Consider the following 9,883-nt stretch of genomic DNA (forward strand, 5'->3'; position numbering starts at 1 on the left):
TGGTATTCTAATTGTTTCAGATGCACTCGTAATGGAGAACGTATGCAACTGAAAGTCGGTGCCTTTACAAGTCAGTGTTTTCCCCTTCAGCAGAAATAGCTTCCTGTAGGTGCATATTTGTCCACCAGTGTCCCCATCGACTTGACTGTCTTCCTGGAAAATTCCTTCACTTGCAAGATGTGTAAGTGTTTTCTTACATCTATCTGCCTGTGCAACATTTCAATGGGGTTTAAATCTCAGCTTTGACTCAGCCGTTCCATATCTAATCTCTCAGTTTCTTCTTTTAAAGCCGTTCCTTTGGTAGATTTGTTCTGTACTCAGGACCCTTATTCGGTCAGAGGACCTCACATTATCTTCATGTCTACCAGCGTGCTTCACAGCTGGTTTGAGGCTCTTTTGATAATTGTCTTTAGTTTACAGCAAACATGTGGACTGTTTTTATAGCCAAACAGCTCCATCCTTTATTCATCTGTCCAGAGAATGTTATTGTTATGCTTTTGTCCTATATTCAGTCCCTCCAGGATTTCACAGGCGTTTTTCGTGATTGTTGTGGCTGAAAAAAATGCCTCCTTGAACACTTATTTGAACAGAATATAGATTCTGATATTGTTGTAAAGAATAATGTTGGAGATGTGCATTTATGTTGAAATATATCCACATTGTGAAGCAACCCTTACTTGCACCGAATTGGAAATATTTTAGAAAAACACACTGAATTACAAGACTTTGCAGAACAGTGCGCTATTGTAGACTTAACATGCAAGGCGAGAATTACGTGATTTTAATAGTAATAGGTCATGATCTAAAGTAGGCCGGTCTGAGGCATGAAAGTCCAGGGCTGAAAATGAGTCCCACTCTGGCCCTGTGTGGGTCGATCAGTGCTGGACAAATCTGTTTAAAGTCTGCACCACTTGTAGATGATAATCCTGAGTGTGGAATGATTTATTTGAAATAATCTTTTTAAATCCCTAACCAGATTCGTAGGCATCCACTGCAGTTTTTCTGCAGGCCTCAGCTCTTTAGATCTTGGCATGATGACACCACACAGCTTAAAAGCAAAGAGAACAGCAGACATCAGGAGTTTAAATAAGAGGAATGCTGTTACTCCATAAGGAGCTTCTAATCAATTGCACTTAAAATGAAACCCCAGATTTTTAATGTTATGGATTTGAGGGTGAGATAAATGTAGCATTCACATTGTAACACCTTATCTGGGCTCCATTTCTTGCCTTGTATGTTTCAAACAGTCCAAACCCCAATACCAAGTCTGTTGCCTTCATTTGGCTGATTTATTCTCATTTTAAACAAGATATTAAAAAAAAACAACATTTCTCAGTGTTACATGAGGTCACAGAGTGTACTGATGCAGCACATTTTCCTTCATGTTTGCTTGACACTCGGTCCTAATACTCATCTGTTCAGGGGCTGTTTATTAGTTTTGTTTCTTAACAGGTATAATTTGCTTGTTTGCTTACTTCAGAAGTTTGTTTATTTGTTTAAGATATTATATTTATGAGTTATTTGTTTTATCTTTATTTCTTTCATTTCATTTTAGCCAGAGCAAGAGAGGAAATAAAAGCAAAGAATAAGAAATAATAAGAAATAAAAGCCTCAAATGAACAATTATTAGATGATTAGACAATATACATTACTAATACATAATATATCTGTGGCTCTTTGATTTGACTGAGTTAGAGTTTGACAAATAGCCACTACAATCTGATTAATTACAGTAATTCAAAAAAGAAGTATTCAGACATTAATTCCTGAAACTAAAGATTTTCATCGCCTCAGTAAATTGTGAGAGTAAAATGTGCTATCAACCCAACGAAAACTGGCTCTAACAAAGCATGTGCTCGTTTATACCTTTTGAAAAATTGCCTTACAGTGAAACACCAGCAGGTGGCGGTGTTTTACCACAGGAGGAAGTGAGCCTCCATTAATCCGAAGAAGAAGAAAATTCGCTTCGTGTACTTCCGTGTAGCAAAATGGCTCAAGGTGCAAAGAAATTTAAAGCTCAGCGTCCAGGGTCGTCCAAAAAACATCAACAGAACAAGCAGAAAGGACCGAAGAAAGGAGGTACGAGTCTAAAATGCGACCTTCTGTTCAGGAAGCTGCGAAAACGGGCGAGTTAAATGTTTTTAGCCGCTCAGCACCAACACGTGACCTGCTTGTAAACACGTTGTCTCTGATTATTCACTTTAAAACTCGTGTTTCCCTTCAAACATCCAGCAGGAATTATTAGGACAGAATATCTTAATGCTAAAAATTTCCAAAGGAATAAATAACGGAAGACTTAGCAGCAATACCGAAGAGTCAGTGTAGATTTAGCTACATTTATGTCGACATGCTAGCTTTGGAAACAGTTTACTGTAATCTAAATGATGTCATGGTGACTTTAATTTTTTTTAAAAAGCTCGTATTAATGCCACTGCTAGTACATCTTCAGTATTTTTATTGCAGTGAAAGAAAGACTTGCAGCACTCTGGTTCAAAATGCACATTTCTTAAATAAAAGGCGGTGACCCAGCTTTAGTTTTATTAAAGCCCTTTTAAAACATGGGTTTAAAATAACAGCCTAGTTTATTAACGATTTTCCACACAACATGAAAAATACTACTACTGTTACCATCTCACTAACAGTAAGGGGCTTAAGAAAGAAAAGATGCCTAATATGTGTTGTATCAGGAAAAGAGTTACTCTGTAATTATACCCTGAGCTGCTAGATTATTATCAGACTAAAAGTAATGCAGTAAATTGTACTTTCCTGAAGGTCATTGGGTACACCAGGATAAAACTAGTACTGCACAGCACAGTTTGAACCTTTCTGAAGGTTATGATGTTCACGCTTCAGGCTGCCCTCATGTAAACAGGTTAGACCAAGTATTCAAAACACCTTTCACTAAAACACAACAACACCACTGCATATCACAGTCTCCAGAATTACCATCAGATTGACTTGAAGCCAAGATTTATTTTCATTCATTTCAATAGACTTAAAGTAGTTGTACCTTTGTGTACTTTATCTGTGCATGAATGTTTTGTTGTAATGGTGAAGATTGATTTATTGACATCATTTACAGCCATGGCCATAAGTTTGGACACAAGTACCATGACGCTTGTGAATCTTAGAAAATACCACAAAATTGTCACTTACAATACAGTACACAACTCCTGAGAACTATATTAAGTTTCATATTTAAAAAAAACATCAAAAGAGTTTGGTGTCATTTTGTTATTCTTACCGAATTCGGTTGTGAAAGTACTGCATTTTTTTTGTTATTTTCTTCTAATATTATGTTTTGGGAACAAAGTTGTTCCAATTGTTGGAATTTATTGATAATATTATATCCCTTGTTGATTTGTTGACTAATTAAACTGGTGCTGTCAAAAAATATTAGTTATGTTCTGTAATAGACATCAAAACAGACACAGTAAGTCATGCTGTGTCCAAACTTATGGCCATGGCTGTAGGTTATTATAGTGAAATGCAATTATGTGGGGGAAAAATGTGCCATTGGATAAGACATGCAGCAAACATTACAGGACCATTTTTACTTCACAAAGCTCTAATGAGAATGAGTAGACTTCAGATTTGCTTGTGTGAAAAAGAAGCAGGACAGAAGTAGGTTTTCTGATAATGCTGGCAGTTTATCCTCCAGTCTAACAAGTGACATTTCTGGCTCATCTGATTTAGTACATGCAGGCTTTGGAAGTCTGTCTTATTTGTTTAATTCAATAAGCATTAATGGCATCTGGAAATGTGACTATGATTTTTTTTATTTTATTTTATAAAGGGAGGATCATTGCACCAAAGAAGACTCACGTGGTTCAGCAACAGAAGCTGAAGAAGGTGAAAATACGTTTAAAAAGTTCAAAAAGTTATTTATCTCAGTTCTGTGGAGTTTGTCAGTGAACACAGCAGCAAGACTGAGTGATAATTTAACTTCACCTCCTCTGCTGTTCCCTGAAGGGTCTTGAGGTCGCCATCAGGAACAAGATTGAGCAGGAGGTGACCCAGAAGGCCAGCTCGTCCCTCCACAAGCCACTGAGTGTGATTAAAGGGCCTGAAGGTAAAGGAAACCCAGGAGCAGCCCGACCTGGAACCAGCAACAAATAGCACTCAACTGTATCACCTGAATCTCATGGTGCTGTGATATAATATAATAGAATGGACTGGGAGTGTTAAAGAGCTTCACTTCATTTCAGATGTCACCTGTTCTGTTATTTTGGATTTCCTGATGTTTCACTTGACTTCAGGAAAACAAATAATCTGAACTATTCCCTCAACGTTGCTTGTGTAAGAAGTTAAGCAAAAGCATTTGAATATTATGGACATTTCAGAAGGACTTTATACTATTTAAGAGATGAACAGAATTGACTTAAGAAATGGTGTTGATGTGATGATGCTCAGATGTTATTTTTGTAAGTCCATAAGCAGGTTGTGTCATTCTGTCAGAATATTGTATAGTCATTACTGTATAGGAAATAAATGGTGAAGTGAGAATAAAACTGGCTTCATATAATAAAGAAGTGCTAGAACTACTACTGATTATTTCTGTGAATCTTTTCTGTCTTTTGTGAGCCTAATTGGAACACTTGCAGCTGGATCCCTCAGTGACTAAAACCTCTGACTTTAGCACAAGAGATCAGTGGTTTAAATTCCCCGTCTACTATTCTCGTGTTGTATCTACTCTCAGATGTGCGTCGCTTTGGATCATGTAAGTGTCAGCTAAATGAAAGTGTTGAATTGTAAATATGCACAGGGAAACTAAATTCATCGTTTATGACTTTTCCAGACTGGAATGAGATTTCTTTCATGAAAGCAAGAATCTTAAACATTTTGTTTTGTTGTTTTTTGGTGGCACTTGTGTTGACAAATGGCATTACCTGTGTGGCATCATCAGTTGGCAGGTGGTATCTGGCCTTTGCCTCCGTAACGGTTTAAGGCCACCGTGAGAGCAGAAAGAAAAAATGATGGAACATGCATCACTAACTGAGTGTGTCGTGGTTTAAATGTCGCTACACATATTCAGTTTCTGATGCTCTAAGTGGAAGCACCTTCACACCTTCAAGTTAATCAGTGGGTCAAAGGATCAGCCGTCATTGTGTTGCCTTATTTGCCGACAAGCGACTCAACAGGCATTTATTTAAATGAAAACCTACGGCAGTGACAAAGTCTGTTCATACCTCTTCTTCTAAATCGTATCAACAGTTATTTCCATGTCAAATTCAGGGAGCAAAGATAAACAGAATCTGCCAGTCATCACCCATCTCTGTCCTCACACACTTCTGTAGCTGTTACACAAGTGGGTATGCAAGTTTTTCATTACATTTCAGCATTTTTTCGGACTGCCAGATTTTTTAATGACGCATTTGAAGTAAACATTATTTAGAGAGGGATTTCAGAGTTCGTGCGATGCTGACTTTTTGGATCTTTTGGTGTGCAGTTCACCCATAGCTTTCTATTTAGGAGAATAGTCCATGTGGTGTTACACAACTTATCTGTAAAACTGCACTGTGACTTTGCAGCCAAATGTACGGTACTATTATAGTACAGTGTTGCACCCTGATTTAAAGTAAATCTGCTATTTTGAGCTAAAAATCCAAGATGAAGGCAGGCACGCAGTGGTTTGTCTTAAGCGCTGTCATTGAAAACACCACATGCTGTTTGAACTGTTTTAATGTCAACATACTCTCTTAAAACCTGTTTTCGGCTCCCTTTGGAGGCTAAAAGTGCAACTTCTATTAGGTCTCTGTAAAAGCAAACAAAAAAATACTAATGCCATAAAATGCAACATAATCAGGTCTCTTTTATGAGGTATTTATTTGAATCCTTTGTGGATATCATTGTAGCTTACACTTGGTATCTGCACCTACATTGAAGCTTTAGGGCCACTATCTGACGCTACAGTAACAGCAGCATACAGTGCATAAACTCGTGGTTAATGCCGTCACAAAACAAGCAAATACAATCAGCATATTAAAAGCACAGATTCACCAGCACTTCTAACTAAATCAGGTCTGCTGTAATAATATTTAGAAAGCCTTTATGGCGTCCAGGCAGTGATTGGAGCGCAGGAACCGAGGGAAGGAGTCTTTAGCCATCAGACTGTAGATCCTCTGCTGCGCCTTGTTGAATGTGTCGGCACATGGAGAGTTTACAACGCTCAGCAGAGCCTCGCGGGTCTCAGCGTCCAGGTTTACCTAAAGGGGGACAAAGCAGATTGTCAGAAGAAACTTCATCCTTTCATTTGTTCACAAACTGTCTCGATGCCTTGTGTTCTCCTCCACCGACCTGCTGTGGGGCGTCAGCGTTGATAAACTGGCTGAAGATGCTGCTGGCTTTGGTCTTCTTCAGGTTTGAAGAGCAAAGCCTGTAGTCCTCACATGCCAGCCAGAACTCGAGGTTCTCTTCGCTGAATTCTGAACGCAGGAACCCACGAAACACCTGCAGACCGCCTGAGAGGGATAAGAACAAAAGTGAGAGATAGAAAAACAAACCAGAGGGAGGAAAGTGCAGGAGAGGAGATGAATCAAGAACTTCAACTTCACGCTGAGGCTTTCCCTGCAGAACGTGTGAAACATGACTGTCATGAGAGATGTACGTAAGGTGGTGGGAAATGTGCAGCTGTTGGGCAACTACCTGACTTTTTTCACAGTAGACCTGGCCCCAGAGTCGTTCCATATGTGAGTTACAGTAATGAACTTCATTTCTTATTTGATATGAATGTATACAACTGTTCTCTTCCCGACATCCTGGAAGCTTCGTGTTGGTGTCATACCAAACATCTCTAAGAGATATAAACATTAAATGTGTTGAAGTTTAGTCTTGGTATAAACCATATTTTAAGTGCCAAAAGATTCTGATATGAAAAATGCCTCTACAATTATCAGTTTTGTTGCTTTTTTAAATCTACAACAGAACAAATTAAAACACTGATTAAAAATGTGTTATTAGTGACATGCAGAGGTGACTGCATTTTAGCTGGTGGAGCCGAAATCTTAGACATTTAGACCATGTATCACCAAAATTGTTTTAGATTTTTTAAATGGTTTTATCGAATTTTTGATTGTTTCCCATTATTTTTGAAATAAAGGAAAATATCCATAAAATTACCAAAAATGTGTGATTGTTAATTCACATCATTAACATCTAACATAAAAATGATTATATAAATAAAATAAATTATGTTTTTTTAACAAGAACAGAAAAAGAAGTAATGATTCAGTAATTTTACATAGATTTGTTTGTTAAATGACCAATTCACAACAACATAAATTTTGAATAAATGTGTTTTCATCTGAGTATAAGAGCTAAAAGCCTCTATATTCATTGTTTTGCTTTGTTTGTTTTTTTTTTACACATGTAGATATCCTCCATTAAACAATAAAACACCAAAATACACATAATCTCATATAAGATTAAGTCAAAAAACGTATTTAAATTGTATTTTTACGAGATGGTTATTTTCTATTATTTAACAGAATGGATTTGGGTTTCTGAGCTGCAGGAATTTTACCTTTGAAAAGAAATAATTTTTTGTGATTGAGATCCCACTTGGTTTTCACTGGAAAAAGAAAGCTTATTACCAATATTAACTATAGTTTTGTTCTATTCAAGTCTCTCTGTAAGACATGACAGTGATCCAAGAGGCAGCTGAAAGCAGTTCAGCTGTCATTAATATTAACACGTCCTTTTCCTAGTCTATTGCATGTGTTCTTAAACTGACTTTTGAAGTAAGACATAAGGACAAAATTGCATCTTACTCTTGTTGTTCAGCAGAGTCTCCAGGTCCTGAAGAATTTTTCCATCCTGAACCCTGCGAAAAGAGGCAAAAACAGTCAAACTGTAGCTTTAGCTTCTCTGATTTGCCAGTTTTTTGATAAATAGGTTTCAGTAGAACTACTTGTGCTTGTGGTCAGCCAGGTGGCTTAACTTCACCCGCATCTCTTTCGCCCTGAAACAAGCAGAATCACAAAATCACAGATGTACAAAACAAACTCAGCAATCAGGGAATCATTTATTCCAGGTAAATACTTACTTCTCCAGGCATGAGGACGGCAGGTAGGCGAGTCCTTTACACATTGATGTCTAGTAGAAAATCTGCAACAGGAAGCAACAAGCAAACCTAGTAGAAAATATTTTCCTTCTATCAGTCAGCCTCGTCGAATACAGCGCTCTTATATACTCGATGTGCGATCTGATCTGTCAATCTGCTGCCCTCACATGAGCAGGTGTGGCGATGGCAACGAATAGAGATGGAAACAGTTCAATGCGAGGTGGTGTACGTGCTTACAGGCCATGTCGGGCTGTCAACAGGACACACAGAACAAGCCAGTGTAGATAATAGGCAAATCAAATCCAAGGGACCTTAAGTGTGTGGGCACATAAACAATCTGAGCACTCTGTCATTACGAATGCAGACTGGCCTCTAGAGGTTTTATAATGTGATGAGGGAGCAGCAGGTGGACTGGAAATATCACTCATCTCTGGAGAGTCTGAGAACTGCTTGATGGAGAAAAGCAGGTTTACTGATGATGGACAAGATTATAAAATGGAGCATCTGCCCCTGGACTATCAGCAATACCACTTTGTTCTTCTTCTCTCCGTTGCCTTTAGTGATTTGTTACTTGTCTTAGCTTGTTTTTAAAACCTCTTCCATGATTCTGTCCTACTACAAAATATGTCTCATAACACATACAAAAAGCGTAATGAGACATAAAGTCTTTGGACTGTGGCAGGAAGCTGGAGCACCTGGTGAGAACAAAGGAAGAACATATAAGCCCCACACAGACAGACCCCAGGCCAAGATTCAAACCCAGAACCTTCAGCTCTTAGATTCAGGCTCTATAGCCACAATTATAATCAGCTTTATTTGATGTATATCATATGAGGAATCTGACTTGGTGTTTTGGTGGATAATAAAAAAAAATGTCCACAATTTAAAAAAAAAGATAAATATTATTTTGGCCTTAGTGAATGACTCAGAAAATAATATTAGGCTGAGATGATGTTCAGGATTCAGCTGTATAACTCATAATTTAACCCTCGTTTCGTCCTGCTGGTCAAAATTGATCCCTTTTAGAGTTTGAAAATGTGGGGGAAAAAATATATTTTTACAGTGAAACTTCTGACGTCCACATTTTCAACGTTTTTGGGAAATCTTTGAACATTTTTTTGTGGAAAAAAGAAATGGATTTTTTTGTGAAAGAAAATATTAGAAGTTTTTACTGATGTATATGTATATATTTTTAGGATTTTTTGGAAAGATGTTTTGAAAATATTTACAAGAATTCTCTTGCCAAATTTTGGGGATTTTTAAAATAAATATTTTAAAGGATTTTTTTTAAGGAATCACTGGAATTTTCTTCCTGAAGTTTTGGCAAATGTTCAGAAATTTGGGGATTTTTTTTGCTGAATTTTTGGACTTTTTTTTTAGACAGGAAAGAATATTTTTTGGTGCCTGTAAATGAAGACAACAGGAGAGTTAACTGTAACTGCAAAGTGACTCTGTCAAGAAAAACACAAAGTAATTTACAATTTTATTTAGATCAATCCTGTAGTGGATAATTTACAAATATAATTATAGAATTGTTTGTAATTAATATTTCGTGTCGTGTCGTGTCGTGTCGTGTCGTGTCGTGTCGTGTCGTGTCGTGTCGTGTCGTGTCGTGTCGTGTCGTGTTGATGTTGTATTGTGTTGTGTTGTGAGTGTGCTGCTTTGGAGATGCTTGTAACGGATCCTGCTGCTGTTTAATGCTGCAGATATTTAGAAAACTCAGACTCCTACAAACAGCTAGAAGGGACTAACTATACTTCAGCTCCTGCTAACACTTTGAGCAACTAAAAGCAAGCAGACTGTGCTTATGAATGAATTTTA

General features: G+C 37.5%; 2 protein-coding genes across 2 annotated transcripts; one reads left to right on the forward strand and one right to left on the reverse strand.

Annotated features, from left to right (window-relative positions):
- The first annotated feature begins 1,925 nt into the window (after window positions 1-1,925).
- On the forward strand, window positions 1,926-4,544 carry c3h19orf53 (chromosome 3 C19orf53 homolog). The gene is made up of 3 exons (XM_022208087.2): window positions 1,926-2,079; window positions 3,797-3,852; window positions 3,973-4,544. Exons 1-3 carry the CDS (start codon window positions 1,989-1,991, stop codon window positions 4,117-4,119), a joined length of 294 nt encoding a protein of 97 aa, XP_022063779.1. The 5' UTR covers window positions 1,926-1,988; the 3' UTR covers window positions 4,120-4,544.
- A 1,265-nt stretch (window positions 4,545-5,809) lies between these two features.
- Window positions 5,810-9,171, reverse strand: si:ch211-196h16.12 (regulator of G-protein signaling 5). The gene is made up of 5 exons (XM_022208078.2): window positions 8,045-9,171; window positions 7,910-7,960; window positions 7,770-7,822; window positions 6,298-6,461; window positions 5,810-6,206 (listed from the first exon to the last, which is right to left on the reverse strand). The coding sequence occupies exons 1-5, from the start codon at window positions 8,086-8,088 to the stop codon at window positions 6,039-6,041; spliced, it is 480 nt and encodes a 159-aa protein (XP_022063770.1). The 5' UTR covers window positions 8,089-9,171; the 3' UTR covers window positions 5,810-6,038.
- Window positions 9,172-9,883: the final 712 nt, after the last annotated feature.

Source organism: Acanthochromis polyacanthus, chromosome 3, assembly GCF_021347895.1.
Source record: "Acanthochromis polyacanthus isolate Apoly-LR-REF ecotype Palm Island chromosome 3, KAUST_Apoly_ChrSc, whole genome shotgun sequence".
NCBI lineage: Eukaryota > Metazoa > Chordata > Actinopteri > Pomacentridae > Acanthochromis > Acanthochromis polyacanthus.

Excerpts from the sequence above, each read along its gene's own strand:
- si:ch211-196h16.12 (XM_022208078.2), bottom strand. The coding sequence starts at position 8,088 with ATGTGTAAAGGACTCGCCTACCTGCCGTCCTCATGCCTGGAGAA. Across the intron at positions 6,462-7,769 it reads GACTCTGCTGAACAACAAGA|GCGGTCTGCAGGTGTTTCGT; the intron begins GTAAGATGCAAT and ends TATCCCTCTCAG. Across the intron at positions 6,207-6,297 it reads ACGCTGACGCCCCACAGCAG|GTAAACCTGGACGCTGAGAC; the intron begins GTCGGTGGAGGA and ends GTCCCCCTTTAG.
- c3h19orf53 (XM_022208087.2), top strand. The coding sequence starts at position 1,989 with ATGGCTCAAGGTGCAAAGAAATTTAAAGCTCAGCGTCCAGGGTCGTCC. Across the intron at positions 2,080-3,796 it reads GAAAGGACCGAAGAAAGGAG|GGAGGATCATTGCACCAAAG; the intron begins GTACGAGTCTAA and ends TATTTTATAAAG. Across the intron at positions 3,853-3,972 it reads AGCAACAGAAGCTGAAGAAG|GGTCTTGAGGTCGCCATCAG; the intron begins GTGAAAATACGT and ends TGTTCCCTGAAG.